General features: G+C 39.1%; 1 protein-coding gene across 5 annotated transcripts in view; it reads right to left on the reverse strand.

Moving 5' to 3' along the window:
- disc1 (DISC1 scaffold protein) overlaps positions 1-16,564 on the reverse strand; it is a 55,865-nt gene that overhangs the window by 23,800 nt on the left and 15,501 nt on the right. For all 5 annotated transcript variants that reach the window (XR_013278461.1, XR_013278462.1, XM_077495573.1 and 2 more), the window contains exons 7-9: positions 15,313-15,367; positions 12,601-12,703; positions 11,032-11,220 (exon numbers count right to left, since the gene is read on the reverse strand). Coding sequence is in view for 3 of the 5 variants with exons in the window: in XM_077495573.1 (XP_077351699.1) it covers positions 11,032-11,220; positions 12,601-12,703; positions 15,313-15,367 (347 nt within the window). In the remaining 2 variants the exon portion in view is untranslated. The remainder of the gene's footprint in view (positions 1-11,031; positions 11,221-12,600; positions 12,704-15,312; positions 15,368-16,564) is intronic.

The following is a 16,564-nucleotide window of genomic DNA, read 5'->3' on the forward strand; positions in this document are numbered from 1 at the left end:
TGACTTTTTTTGTTGTCGCTTAACATATATTTGAATGGACTTGTCACTATAAAACTGCTATTTCCTTTTAAAATATATCTCTCCAATAAAAGATGATTTGATATGTATCAATGAAACTAGATCAACTAGAGAGAATGCACACAAGCAAACATGCAAACACAAAGGAGGGCCTGAACAGATTTCAAATCCTGTACATCTCAACTGTGATGCACACGTGCTACCCACTAACACACTGTACTGCCCCACATGAACCACGTGGTGAATATTCCCTATGTACTAATTCTACTATCATAGTGAGCTGAAGGTCAGGTACCAGTGCTTCTATTTAGATCTCACACCGAATGGTGACAAGAAACCTAATTGGTGTTCTGAATCATGCCGTAGTTTGACATGCAATTTGTAATGTTGTCTCGATGGTGGTTATTAGACAGTGTCAGCTCCGGTATGAGACGGGCGACAGGCAGACACAGCAGGGAGAAAGGAAAAATGGTTTAGTAACACACAAACACACACTTGTGTCCACACTTGTGTGCAAGCACAACGCAGATAGCTCGGCTATTTCGGGACGCTGCGTGTGTATGGGGAGGGAGAGACAGCGTGGCCAAATCTCCTCATATGGTGCACGTGGACGACACTTACCACTTCTTTAATTGCTGTGTGATATCATATCCTGTCTCCCATGTCAACTTTCATCCATGCATTCATTCATTTATTAAGCAGCATGCAAATAGATAGCCACTGAATTATACATGGGGCAGGCTTTAAGACTGACTTTGGATGGATGATAGTATGTACAAATGAGAGATGACAAAGTGGGCTCAGGCTTGACAAGAGCAAGAGACAAATTTAGATAGGATTTATTGCAAGGAATAGAAAAAGACACAAGGAATGAAGATAGGTAATGCAGACATATTCATATTTCCTCCTATGCGAATCCTGTTATATGCTGAGGAGAGTCAGCGCACCATCTTGTCGCCATGCCAACTGCCAGCAAAACTAGTGAGCCTTTGTAGGTATTACAGATGAAAGGAAGCTAATAGAAAGGGTCCAGGCACAGAGCAGCAAAAGCTACCCCTGTGCGAAATGAACCCAAGCGATGGGCGATATGACCACTTCCTGTAAGTCGGCGGGAGGCCATGTCATTTGGCAGACCATGCGAAGAAAATCAGTACTAAAAAGCCATTGAAGATGAAGAGCCACTGTTGTAGTCCGTGATACACGAGGCCAAGCTCAGCCTCCCATTGTGACAGTGATCTCAGCAGGTGCTCAAAACACTGATTCCAGATCCCCAAAACTGGCTCCAAGAAGCCATCCAAATTCAATCAGAACTTAACTCATTCACTTGCAGCCATTGTCACTGTAGCAACCCTCTTCGCTCCCGGCTGTTTTACGGTATTTTGACTGATTTTGCAAGGTCCACTGAATATTTTTGTTCTATTGTTATAAAAACATGGAACCTACCAAAAGCAAGATTAGAGCTTCTTCTTTCATCAGAAAAAAAAGTATACTTGTATCCGTTTCCGTTTTGCAGCAATTAGCATTAGAATATAGCTAAGTTTCATCATTATTCACAAACCTGTTGAAAACACTGGGAAAAAGAGCTTGTTGCAACATGGCCCCAGCTGATCTCTTATACTCTATTGCCACCTGATGGCCGTTTTTTGCAATAACTACCATCGCTTTAAGCAACCGCTTCATGTCAGAAGCAGTAACAAAGCATTTTATAGCCTTTATAAAAAAAAAAGACAAGAAAGACAAGACAAGGCTCTTTTTTTCTGCGTAGGCTGAAGTCCTTTGATGTGTGCAATTTGATGCTGACTATCAGTCTGTTGTTGCTGCTGTTCTTTTTTATGCTGTTGTTTGCTGGGGCAATAACACCTCAATCAGAAACCGCAACAAACTGGACAAAATAGTTAAGCAGGCAGGGTCTGTGGTCGGGGAGTCACTAGACTCAGTGGTGGAAGTTGTGGACAGGTGCTTGGGGAGAAAAGTGCAGCCCATCCTCAACAACACGAGGCATCCGCTGCATGAGACACTTTCTGCTCAAAGGAGCAATAAATCTGCCCGTCTTCTCCATGTGCGCTGTAGAACCGAGCGTTTTAAGAGATCTTTTATTCCAGCTGCTATCCATTTTTCTAATAATCAGTATTGATGTAAACTGTCCGGTTTCTTTTTTTTTATACATTGAGTACTGTTGAGATGTATGTTTTTATTGTTTATTTTATTTATTTTCCTGATGCTATTGCTGGACAACTAAATTTCCCCTTACGGGAATTAATAAAGTATCTATCTTTTGTATGTGCTAGCATAAAAAATAAAAAATAAAAAAAAAACAGGAGTACAGGACAAAGGATTAAAAAACGTATTTGTACGTTTTTGGGTTTGAATGAGTTAATGATCCAAATGAGCCATTTGCCCTGACAGGTTTGAATATTAATTTTTAGCTGGAGTGGCTCAGTAAAAATAATTAGTAAGATGAGACAAAATTTGACATTAAGAAGTAGATTAGAACACAGAGTATTTATAGAGACAAAGCAAATAGAGCAGATTTATCGCACAGCGATACACAAAGTTAACAATGAATTATACGAGCATTAGAAGAGCACAGTAATTGAAAATGAATAATATAGTAATTTCCTGACTGCCTCGTAACAATACCGAACATCTGTGGGGCTTCCGTGTTGTCTAACAAATTAGAGGCGTCTCTGTGCTAATGCAGCGACAATGATATGCATGTTATAAAAGCCTGCGCATAATAAGGCAGAAGAGCAATTGTGTGTCTTTGTAACTGAGCTGAAGGCATTGGCTGTGATGAATGTGTTTAAGCAAAGCGCTGCAGGTAACACGAACACGCTCTACATTATGCACACGCACAGCGTGGATGCAGCTGAACGGAACAGCAGCGCTGGCAGTGAAGGAAGGGGGCGCAGGCTGGTATTGCACACGCTCAATAACCCATGATATTGTACAGCTTTGGGACCGCAATGCACAGCAATACCCAGACAACAGCTGGCACAGAAAACATATTGTGCGACTGTATGCATGAACGCACACAAAGAATCCAAAAGGAGTCATTTGACAAAAATGTCTGTGTACACGTGCATGATTGGAGGTAGTTTTTATTTTAGCAATGCACCACACTCCAACAAGGATGTTTTTTAGTGAGCAGGGTGATGCAAAAAATATATAATTAAAATATATAATTTCTCCTTGTTGGGTCCAAATCTATACTTTTTAAAAAGATCATTTTCCTTATTACCATTTTCCCCTCATCCCAGGTTAAGAGTCCGGGTGTCATTCTTGACAACAGCCTATCATTTCAAGCTCACATAAATAACATACTGTTACGATGTGTGGAGCGAGTGGTTGTGGGGAGATGGACCCAAAGGCGGAGAAACCAGGCAGGGAGAAAGGCAGAAAGAAGAATAACTTTATTGACTGAATAAAGGACTGGATTGAACGTGAGAAGACTTGACATGATGACTGGACTGAATGTGGACAGACTGGACGTGGACACACGAGTAGACGTGGAGACGCTTGAGGAGACGTGGACGAGAAAACACTTGGCTTGTGGGTGATACATTGACCAGACGTAGGGAAACTTGACCAGACGTGGAGAAACTTGACCAGACGTGGAGAAACTTGACCAGACAATGAGAAACTTGACTAGACGTAGAAAAACTTGACCAGATGTCGAGAAACTTGACCAGACGTTGAGAAACTTGACCAGACGTTGAGAAACTTGACCAGATGTAGGGAAACTTGACCAGACATGGAGAAACTTGACCAGACATTGAGAAACTTGACTAGACGTAGAAAAACTTGACCAGACATGGAGAAACTTGACCAGATGTCGAGAAACTTGACCAGACGTTGAGAAACTTGACCAGACGGAGAGAAACTTGACCAGACGTAGAAAAACTTGACCAGACATGGAGAAACTTGACCAGACGTCGAGAAAGACACTAGCCACACAGCTTAGCACACCTCAACTTGACTTGACAAGACAAGACAATGCTAACTCGACGCGTGAACAAACCCCACTAACTAAATACAACACTAACGAGACACTAACAAGACACACCTGGGAAACACAACAGGCAGAGGGCACTAATTAGCAACACAAACGGGGAGGGGAGCTACACACAGGTGGACTAGGTTAACTATGACAAGACTAGGGGACACAAAACCGGACAACAGACAACATAAACACACCCCAAACTAAACCAAAACCCAACCCCCCAAAACCGAAACATGACACATACAAGTTTGCATGCTTTCTTCACTGCAATATAAATTGCTTTCAGCAATCTCTAACCGTTATATTCCTTGTTTACAAACTGGTCACTTCCCAAATCGATTACTACAATTCAATTTCTTTCACAAATCCCTCCATAGACTCAACTAGTCCAGAATTCACATCATTACAATATCACCTTGGTCTTACAACAGCTATAGTGACTACCACATCAATTTAGAATGTTTCAAAACGCTCATGCACTTTCAAGGGCCATTCATAACATCATCCACTACTAAAATATCTGTCATACTTTATATGGATTGCCACTAAATCTCACACACTTCGATCCACATCCTCTCTCCACCTCACTTTTCCACCTGCCCACCTCATCACATCCCTCTTGTGAAACTCACTACTGTCAAGCCTGCGCAACACAGACTTCATTTCCCTTCTCGATTACTACTCCTTTTTTTTTTTTTTTTAACCTTACATTACAATTTGATAATGTGGCCTCCTTCTGTGCTCTGAAAGTTAACTTGAACAAAAATATATTACAGTAAAACCATGCTATATATCAGTTCATTTTTTGCATCCTCACTACAGACTTTTGAAGCATTTTTTATTATTTTTATTTTTTTTTTTGGGGGGGGGGGGGGTTGTCACAGTTATACAAGTCCTAAAAGCAAAAAGTTCAGCTACAGAAATAATTGTTCCCAAAAAGCAGAGAGAATATATCATATTTTTGGGGGGACAATAAGTCGCTCCACTGTATAAGGCACACCAATCAAAACATGCATCATAAAAAAACTTATTTTATAACTTCAGGTCACCTTTTTTGGGGGAAAAATATTTTACAAAAACCAAAGACCAAGAACAATAGAGCTCGGACTGTGCTTTAAAAAGGTGATGGTGGTATGCACCAAAAGTATTTTCCAACAGCCAAAAGAAAGTAGAAGGAAAAAAAGAAGAAATAAAAGTAGTCTTGGCAACCAATGTGACATTTGTACGTACTTACTTTGCTGCCGCCTCTCACGGCAACAAACGAGGGAACCGTCTCCCGAGCTAGCTCGCTAGTTTAGCATGCAGCATCCGCAACAACAATTTATAGCACCAAAAGGCCTTCGGTCACAGTAATGCAGGATTCGAGTTGAGGTAAGTCATTTTAAACTAAAAAAGGACAACATTTCCGTAGTTAGAAGCGGAAGTTTCAAATCCAGTTCACTCGCTGCCAGGAAATCTGAGCTCTAATTTTATTATATACAAGTCACACTTGCCTATACATTGCAGGACCGGCCAAAGTATGAAAAAAAAAGTGCAACATATAGTCCAAAAAAAAAAAAAAACATGCCATGCCTGTGGACATTGTTGCATGCTGCACTTAAACATCTATGCTAATTTCCGTTAGCCTATCTCCAAAATAAAAACACATTTTTCACATTTGTGCCTTTTAAGATGCATAAATTGATTTGTCATTTCCCAATGAATAGTGCATTGATTAATCGACTAATTTCAGGCATAAGCAAGAAATGAGTATCAGAAGGACAAATTGGTGCTGATTAAAATTGGAATTGCTCAGAGGTGATGAAGGACGACACTACTCAGTGCAATTGTTGAAGACAAGGATCTGATTTGTCAGGACATTACTAGTATGACTTGCTGTTACAAATACAGAATACAGTTCTCCATAACTCATAATTCAGGCTAACTCTACACCAGGGGTGTCCAAACCTTTTCAATTGAGGGCCACATACAGAAAATCAGAAGGACGCAAGGGCCACATGTTATGAAGAGAAATTGTGTTTAGTCCTAAAAATGTATAAATAATTTATTTGTGCTTTTGCATATTTAGAAAAATGCTACAGTATATAAACCAATTTATTTGTAATATGGCAGTAGGGTTATTATAGTTTTGCAATTTTTCATTTTAGTTTTTATTTTGATTTGAGTTTTGTTTTTTTAAATGTAGTTCGTTTTAATTAGTTTTCAGGGTGGTTCTGATAGTTTTCTTTATTAGTTTTAGTTCTTTAATAAATGCTTAGTTTTAGATTAGTTAGTTTCAGTGTTAGTTTTAGTTTTTTTGTTTTTTTTGTTTTTGTTTTTTAAATGTATATTACTTGTGCGCAATATTTAAAAAAACACCATGGTCGCGGCGTCATTATACCAGTTTATATCAAAATAAATCTACTAAAAATCACATTTAAAATCATCCCCAAAGGCTCATGCATTAAATTAATTACCAAAGACTAAAACAAAGGACATTTTTGCTATAATTATAGTTTTCTTTTTTTAAAAAGCATCTTTGTTTTTATTTTAATTTCGTTATATATTAAAACAAAATTGTTTTTTGAATTTTTATTTTTTCGTTAGTTTTAGTGAACTAAAATAACCTTTAATAGCACGTGTGTTTTTCGACACCCTCCCTTCTTACTTTGACCATTTCCAAACATTTTTGTTTTTATTTTATTTGAACTGAGTCAAACGCCATTTTTTAGCATATGTCACGGGCCACTAAAAAATGGACGGCGGGCCGCAAATGGCCCCCAGGCCGTAGTTTGGACACCACTGCTCTACACGGTCTCACCTAGTCTAATACTAACTGAATAGCAACAATAAATGACCACAAAGGTGGAATTCAATATACAAAGCTGCACATTTTTTTACAGTTAGCTCTCCATTTAATTAACTTTCTCACTATGCAGTGTCATTTGAAGCGAAGACATTGATTGACACTGTGGATTTTTTTAATAGTGATTCATATGGGTACACATACGTTGAGATTTCTGACATGATACACAATGAAAAGTCCCATAATAACCCATACTCAATCACAGGAAGAAGGAATCATGCTAAAAAGAACTTCAGAAACAAAAGGCAGGAAACACTCTCCCGGGTCCACTTAACCACTTTAGCACTCTCAATCATACCAAGCCTTTTTTTTGGTGAAGTGCTGTCATACCTCCCATCAAGTTCTCAATAGAAGCCCCCGAAAAGTGGCAGAGTAATGAATAAATCATATACGAATGCCCTCGGCATTACTATCAGCACTCCATTAAGAGGAAAATGGCATTTGTGTAATAACTCTGAGTGGCAGTATTTGGATGTGCACTTCCATTGCTAGATACAAGAATGACTGGCCAGAGTCCAAAAATAAAAAAAAACTGCTGAAAAGTAGAATGAAGGTGACGTGGGTGGGGGTGAGCACAACAAAAGCAATTCATTGACTGTGTTACAGAATATTAAAAATTGGCAGCATACTGTTTATGTCTTCATCAAATTAAACTCAAATGACTACACTCTTACCCAAGAACACCACACGAATACTAAAAATAGTATTAAATAAGCATTACCAGAGTTAAAGAGAACGCACAGTCAGCGCTTTCACATCTCATTGTCCACACTCTTGGGGGTCGTTTACCCTTCTTGTCCGGTCTTTCAATTATTTATTTGCAAATTTAGCATCACTCGAAATCTCTCTTGGGGACAAAATTACTCTCTCAGCGGGGAGTGAAACCTCTGGCTATAATGGATGTCGTATTCATCAACACTCATGCCAATGGCAATTAAGGACATAATGGCTCGGAAATCCAAAAGCCCCACCCTGAACACTGCGAGGGGAAAGATGGTCTCAGACACTCGAAAAGATGAAATCATTTCACAAGTGTTTTGTTTTAGAGCTTTTATCATGACCGTGGTTCTTTTATTAAAGCACTATGGTGCTTTTCAAAGGATGTACATCCATTTTTATTGTGACGAGATGTTTCTAGGGTAGTAAGAGTGCAATAAATACTATCAATAGGGCTTGAAGCGGAGAAAAGCCACAAAAGTCTTCCATTGACTTTCATATTGTCTTCCCTTGTGTCTTCAATTAACATTTTTTTTTTTTTTATTCAGCCATTTTTTAAAACCAATTTTGAAAAGAACACAACCACGACTTCTCATGCGCTGCTACCTGGATTTGATATTTTGTACGGTTTTGTCATGAGGGCTCTATTTTTGTGCCCAGTGCAAATCTAACATGAAGAGCGGTCTAAATCTGCGCAGGGGCAGGTTAGACTGGGTCTTGGAATTTTTGCAAACGCACGCAGTTTCGCGCATTTAAAAACAGGTGTTTTTGTTCGTTGTGGCCGTGAACACAACGGTCTTCATTCATGAGCAATCGAAAAATTACGTCGCCTACGAGTATGACTAAAAGCCCCATTTCTACCCCCTGAAAAGAAGATTGATTCTTGAACACTAGAAGAAGCAACAAGATTAAACCATTTCCAAAGTGTCTTGCATTAGAAGTTTTGTCATGACCATGGTGGGGTTTGCTGTACTTTACATCAATTTTTGTTGTTTCATTGTTCAGATGTTTCCAGTCTTTTAGGAAGTAATGCAGTAAATATCTCAGTGGCCACTTGACTTTTAAGTAAAAAAAATAATTTCCAACCCTCTCTACCCGACGACTGGTAATGTGCTGTTTGTAGACTATCAGGTTCCAGCTTGTGTGCGCCAGACCCTTATTACCAAGTTGGCTGACAGTTTAATGAGCCCCTAGCTTGGTGTCAGCAACACATTGAGAAATTGCTGCTGCTGCCATATTGCGTGCGCCCACTTGAGCATTTGAGCAAAGCGAAAAACCAATCATTATCTCGCCATCTCGTCCCACGTAGTGATGCGTTTATCCACCTGACTCGGATTCCTTTGTTCAAGCCCGAACATCCTACTTGGCTTCTTTGTGTGGACTTCAGTGCTGCAATGTGCATTATCAGACACAACATGTATTTAAAGATACAGCGGTATGATGTATAGATTGTTGGGGTTGTCAAATCTTTGTCTCGTAATCGATGTGGGCGTGAATGTCTTCGAGCAGCTAAAAGTTTTACATCTTAATTGCCACAAGTTGCCACTATTATAATGACTACAAGGGCCACACAAAACAATGAAAGTGTGCCCCCTAGTGACGAGAGATGGCACATTCAAAAGCAGACAATGGCTCAACACTAATGGCCAGGCTGTAGTCACTAATGATCCGGATAAGAGAGGATGTTAAAGGCTGAGTGAACATGCACGGTTGCTGCAATAGCTTCACTACCTGCACTGGTGTCTCGTCACTTTCCCCTCCCCCCCCCTCTTCATGCCCCCACCTCACACAGTGAAGTGACCTTTATCGAGATCTGCCTGTGACTGATGGATTGGAGGAGCACTGCGGGTGGTGCCATCAAAACGCAATGCCAAGAGGCCAAACCCTTTAGTTAGCACTCCAAAAAGGCAAAGGGTTGTTTTAAGCAGCATTTAGCTCTCCTGTAGCGCTGAAACGTCATATTGACAGCGTGCGGCTGGAGGGTAATTGGCTAGTTCACACAAATCTAAAGTGTATTTCCCTCGTTCGCACTCCACCTCCTCTTAACAGCTGCCAATTCTGATGCAAACTCATTTGATGTAGTCCCCAAAGACAGATGGCAAATTTTCGGTCCCTTTGCAAGAAAAGTCACCCGTCTTTGATGTCCTAGAATCTCAGCGTGGAGCAACATAAGAGAGGACCTCTCTAAAAGGAGAGATTCATATTTAAAGAGGTGTTTTTTTGCGAAAGGGATGAACCTATCAAAAATGCAACAAATTTTCAGTGTTCATGGGTACTAACCTTTAATTATTATACGTAATTTTATTATTATGGATGGATTTTATTTGTTATGCATACATATTAGTCAGATCATTAGTTGCACACTGTACAAATTGGGTGTATTATTTATTCTGTCGTGTTACTAATTAATTATTATACTTCCCACTTAGGAAGCTTAATACTGCCGATCTCTTTATCTCTCATCTCTCCATCCATCCATCTCTCTCTCCATTAATCTCTCTTTATCTTTCATCTATCTCTCCATTAATCTCCCTCCATCTATCCATCTCTTCATCTCTCTATCTATCCATCTATCATCTATCCATCCATCTCTCCATCCATCCATATCTATCTATCTCACCATCCACCCATCTATCTATCTCTCCATCCATCCATCTATCCATCTCTTCATCTCTCTATCTATCTATCTATCTATCTATCTATCTATCTATCTATCTCTCCATCTATCTCTCTATCTATCCATCCATCTATCTATCTATCTATCTATCTATCTATCCATACATCCATCTCTCCATCCATCTCTCCATCTATCTATCTATCTATCTATCTATCTCTCCATACATCCATCTCTTCATCCATCTCTTCATCCATCCATCCATCCATCCATCCATCCATCCATCCATCATAGACGTGTACAAAGTAAAAATGACAACAGAAATAAATATGTCAAAGATAAAACATGAAGAGGCGCATCTGCTTCGAAGAGTTATGTTTCAGGTAGTGCTCGCTTTGTGTGACCACATTAATACTGTACATATTTAGTAGTTTATTTGTGCAAATTCACAGATAAATTCTTAAATACAAATTTCAATAAGGCTAAGGAGATTATGTCACAAAGGAAAGAAGAAAAGCCGATAAATAATTGGGGACTTGTGAACCTGGGATACCTTGTAAATATGCCCTTTATAAAATAAATTAATTAATTTAATTTAATTAAATTAACTACCAGTAAAACATTTAAGACAGGCATTGGTGAGCCAAACCAACTACGTAAATGAGCAACTGGAGGTTATTAAAGTTTGCCATAGCCTTGTTGACTTTCAAAAGTCTTGTACGATAACGCGCAGGCTAAATCTGTTTGATTATTGTTTCCTCAAGTTATTTCCTCTTCCTGCGACAGCCTTCCTCCTGGGGGACACAAGTCTAATCTGAGTGCAGACAGACTCACCATGCCGCACCTCCCTATGCTCCAGCTCCTGTCTGAGCTGCTGCCGCTGCTCCTTCATCCTGGCCAGCTCTTGGCTGCTACCCGAGCTGAGGCTGTGCAGTCTCTTGGCCAGAGCCTCCAGCCGCTCCTGCTCCTGGTTCACCGCCTTCATCTCAGCTTTCAGCTCCTTGGCACTGCTGAAGTCATTACCTGCAGTGGTGTGCCACAGATACACATGATTGCCTACACCGCTCATTAATGAGTGACTTTTACATTCATGGTGGAATTAAATGAAGTTAATGGAGCTTGTATAAGTACAGTGAAACCCTCAAGGAGGAGCAAATTCCAGAACACTGGTCATCCTCTGATGTGTTTGGATTGAGAATATATTTTTCCCATGGGAAATAATGGAGGAATGGGTTATAGGGTCAAACTATTACCGCCATAAAACCGTTATTAAGCGTGCAGGAAAGTAACATATAAAAAGGGCCATTTAAATTAACACGTAACCTGTGATGAATGTGCGGAGAGTTTATTGCTTGTGAGGTGAGTCACAATGAAAATGCACAGAATTCCATTCTTTAATTATTATTGTCGATTTATTGCTTTACAGTTTAGAGGTCATGGGTTCGAATATGGGCTTGTTTGCATGTTCTCTCTGTGCTTGCACTAGTTTTCTATGGGTACCTCTGACTCTGAACCTTATATTAGGCCTACTAACTAGGGCTGGGAAATATATTGAAAAATATCGATATCATGATATTGGCCCATGCAATATGCATATGGTAAATACATGCAATAAGTTTCATATGGAATTGTATGCTTTCATCTGATGACAACGTAAATATCATCATCACCATACAATAGTTGAACATTATCTAGGGTGATTACAATTAATTAACTAACAATATATTTAGCTCGCTTATTTTTCCACATGAAATCAATGTTATTCTTTCATTAGATAATAAAAATGTTATTCTTTAGGTACATGTTAAATATCGCAATAATATCGATATCGCAATATTCAACAGCTATATTGCATATTTTTCCAATATCGTGCAACCCTACTAATCACATTGTAGTATAGGACAGTATAAGAGTCCGGTATAAGCATAACTAAGCCATGACTGCCATCTAGTGGTGATTGGTGATATTACATCTTAAAACTGCAGTCGACCCCGGCTTACTCACGCTTGGGCATTCACCTTTATAAATAAACAAATTTATGGAAGAACCATTTTTTTGTGTAAAATATAGGTTGAATTTCAATTTTTTATAATTTTTGGGGGCTTTGTAGAAAATGTTTTATTTTTTTGTTTTGTTTTTATGGGTATGAAATAATCAAAGTTTGCATGCACTGCCAGTTGCCCATCCGTGGACAAAACACATACAAGCCAAAGCAATCTGTTCTCTTAAAATATGCTGAAAAATTGCATTACATAATAAAAATGGCAGAAGTTTGACCTCTGGATTTTCATGCAATCTCACCGCCGTATTATTATATTCTACTTTTGTTTGTTTGGTTGTTTGTTTGAATGTAGAGATTCCACTGTCAATTAAGGCATAACATGGGCGGAAAGGTGGAGTCACCTGAGATGGCGGCCAGTTTGGCTTCATGCAAAGCTAAGAGCTGAGTTTCAGTCTCACTGACTTTCATCCTGAGGCTGCTGCCCAGCTTCTGACTCATGACCACCTAGCGAAAGAAAAGAACAGGGAGGGGGGAGGTTAGTCACTAAAAGGCACATGGATCCCAGAGGATGCACGGTTCATTTCCAGCTCTGTTCCAATGTTCTTTTCCAACTCATTTTTACAAGACGTCACCGATTTGTTTCGCTCTTCTACGCTCCCTCTTCTTTGAATATGCAGTACAGCCTGATGTTTTACATGTCCCTAACCTTTAGGAAGACAAAGACGTCTCTATTTTTCATATGGATGTGTGTAAATGTGAAATCTCCATAAAAGATGCCATAGTAATGTCAGAGAGGAGAGAGACAGTGAATGTCATGGGGGATGTGACACCACAGCTCTTGCAAGCTGATGGCTACTGATATAACCCGTCTGGCCTCCATCAGCCCCTTTCAACTTGTGTTTTTTATGCAGTGTAGAGTAGACAACCATATCCAAATACCCGCGACGCAACTCTCATCTTATGAGGAGCTACATTCATGGCTCAAAGGGACGTGGAGCAGGATTCACCTTCATGTTTCCTTCTTCAACCTGACACAGTTTTGCGCTAGCCTTTGAAAATGTTGTCAAATGGATTGGTTTTTCTGCGGCAGAGCATCTCTGAGGGAGTCTTCTTCACACAGAAATATAGAAATATGTCAGGCTTGCATAATTCTATTTAAAGCTTTACACGAATTGGAAGCTGCTTCCAACATAAAAGGCATTTATGTAACTAGTGATTTAATTTCAAGACTACTTTTAAAGCGAAAGACACTTGTAATGGACTGAATTACTTTTTAACTTAGCATTCTTTTACATCAGGTGTCTAAAAAAAAATGAAAATCTTCTGAGGAGCTTTTGGAGCACCATCAACCATTTAATGGCGTATTTGTCAAGAACACAGAAACAATAAAATTGTCTTTGTTGCCCCCACCCCACATCCCCCTCAACCTCCAATTAGTCTTTTCAAATGTATACTTGCCGCTGGTGTTTTCCACATTAAGCTTTGAGATCAATCAGTGGGAAATGCAAACCTATGAGAGGCATGCAAGGTCACTCTCAAAGTGAAACTGCCACTAGACTCGCCTGATTGCCATAAAGAAGGACTCAACTTGGTATTCATGACAGGATGTAGATGAGGTACCACTTAACAGCAGTAAATAGGTTTACAATGGAGGAATGAACTCTGCCTAACAAAAGAACAGTCATGCATGCAACATGACTTGTTCGCACTACTGCTAAGCTTGAGTGAAATTTCTTAATCTGCAGTTGCCGGGCACCACTTCTCGTAAATAAATAACCAGTAAAGGGAGAGATGTGTTAAATGTCAGCACACTATTTTGGAAAGAAGTAGGTCTCTTTATCCAGTGAGTTAAATCAGCATACTAAGATTATTTATACAACATTAATGCAATAAAACATTTATCAACACTTAAATTCTACACTTCATTGGGACTTGACTTATCACCACCAGGCCAATTGAATTTACACACAATTTAGAACCACACTACTAGATTCATTAATGGTGCGGGACCAATCAATCACTGGTGAGCTATTTTTAGAACAGGCCTTTGGGCTCGTCATTTAGTCCTTGGGGGCACCCTGTTGTTAATAGGCAATATGGCAGGATAAATTTTGTTAAAATATATAAAATTATATATATATGCAGCACAACTAGTCTAAATATGATATTTTGATTAATATTGCATTAGTGAAATATTTTTTTAATAGTGAAATAGTTTTTATTAATATCAGAAGGCGGCCATTTTGGCAGTTGCTGTCAAGTGAAAATGACATCACAGTTGCTCAGGGCTCAGGTGACAACCAATCACTGCTCAGCTTCAGAAAACAGGTGAGCTGTGATTAGCTGTTGCCTGAGCAGCTGTGATGTCATCTTCAATCGACAACAAGTGACAAAATGGCCACCCGCTGAGATGGATAAAAACGGTTGGATTTTGTTGCTTAACTCATATTCCACAAATGTAATATTAATCACAATGTCATATATACTCGTGAGGTCACATACAACATATTATTGTCAAGAAATGTTTAAGGTTGACTTTCCTCTTTAAAAATGTAAACATGAGCCAAAAGGTTTCCTCAAATTGCCTGCGTTATAGAAACAGGTTTACACCTGACAGTATTTAAAGATGCAAATTGCAATTTGTGTTAGATGGCGCTAAATTTGCCTATTTGCATACTGTCATATTGCTAAAAAATTGTATTTACATCCATTTACTTCAATCATTGCGTAACAAAATGTGATAACACTCCCACAAGCATATAGACCAAGCAACGGACGCATAACTTAAGAGTGATGAAAAGGTTTGAGCACTCTTGACTTTTCGTTTTTTAATTATAGAAAAGGTATCACAGAGATGCAATACATTTTTGAACAGGACACTTTCAAAACAACATCCTCTGCTGATTCTGACCCTTCCACTTCAATCGTGGAAGGTTCACTGCCTCGTCAAATAGAAATAACCGCATGAATACAAACGCTGACATTTAGCATGCAGATTTACCAAGCTGAAGCTGATGTACAGCACATCCTTTCAATTTCAACATGCCACTCATTGAAATTCATACACGCTCACTCAAAAAAAAAAAAAAAAAAAAAAAAAAATAGGGGCTTACTTTGGCTGTAGCTTCCTTGATGGATAGATTCAATGCCTGCTCCTGTTCCTGAAGTCTGCAAAAGGAAATCAAAATGTTACAGTACAATCAAACGGATAATTTCATTGCTTTGTTTTCTCCATCCGGAAATGATTTCCTCTTAGATTTTCCCATCTTTAGTTGAATAAAATGTGATCATTCAAAATAGTTGGTGACTTTTAAAACTTTCTTAAGGTTCCAATAAAAGTTTGATTGCACTTTTTACCCAGCATTGATCCCTGTAGACACTGAAGAGGAGTTTTACACAGAAAGTTTTTGAGCATTGGCACTAAACTCATCAAGCATGTTTAATACTCTTTCGTGACTCATTCTTTTGATTTCTATGGCGACAAACATGGACTTTGCTGACTGACTATTACTGTAGATAAGAGTGTGAGTCATCGAATTAATCAATAAATGATGTCATTGATGAGTGTAAACATGCAAATAGGTCCAACTTGTGCGGTTGCATTTTTCAGTTGATAAAGTAATAATTTAGTAGTTGCAATAAATTTGTGAACCTTTTATCAAACAGTGTTCAAATGTGTCTAAAACCTGCAGCTTTGTTTTTAAATGAGCAAGGTGACTATCCTTCACCAAACAAGAAAAAAAAAATCTTGATGGGCATAACCTGCTTTTTTTTCCAAAAAGGCAAAACTGCTACACAATCATCTTGCTGACCTGAATCATGGCACAGCGAGATTTGCAGCTGAATGCCATATCCGGGGTGGAAATTTCAATCAGTTGTGAGAATAAATGCATTCCGGCTGAGGTGAGAGTAAGTCAGATATCAAATTATGCCAGTGATGGCGGGTCACGCCACCGGGAAGGTGATAAGTACAATTTACATGTCTTTCTAACACGTGGCGAGACTCAGGCTTCCCAGAGTGCTCTCTCGTGAGCTATTATCATTAGATATGCAAAGTAATCATTTGCATTTGAGGAAAAACATTAACATTCAGAGCACTTTCAAGCAGGTGTGAGAGAGGAGGATGCTTATAAAGAGAGAATAGGGTTACTATACGTTCACTTTACATCTGAAATGAAAGCAATCCAATTAGATTCAAGAGTATATGAAGGAAGGAACGCACTCCTCATATATTGTGCAGGAGTACCTACACCAGTGATGTCCAAACTATGACCCGGGGGCCATTTGCGGCCCGCCGTCCATTTTTTAGTGGCCCGCGACATATGCTGAAAATGGTATTTGACTCAGTTCAAATAAAATAAAAAC

The sequence above is a fragment of the Festucalex cinctus genome, chromosome 14 (genome assembly GCF_051991245.1).
Source record: "Festucalex cinctus isolate MCC-2025b chromosome 14, RoL_Fcin_1.0, whole genome shotgun sequence".
NCBI classification, from domain to species: Eukaryota; Metazoa; Chordata; class Actinopteri; order Syngnathiformes; family Syngnathidae; genus Festucalex; species Festucalex cinctus.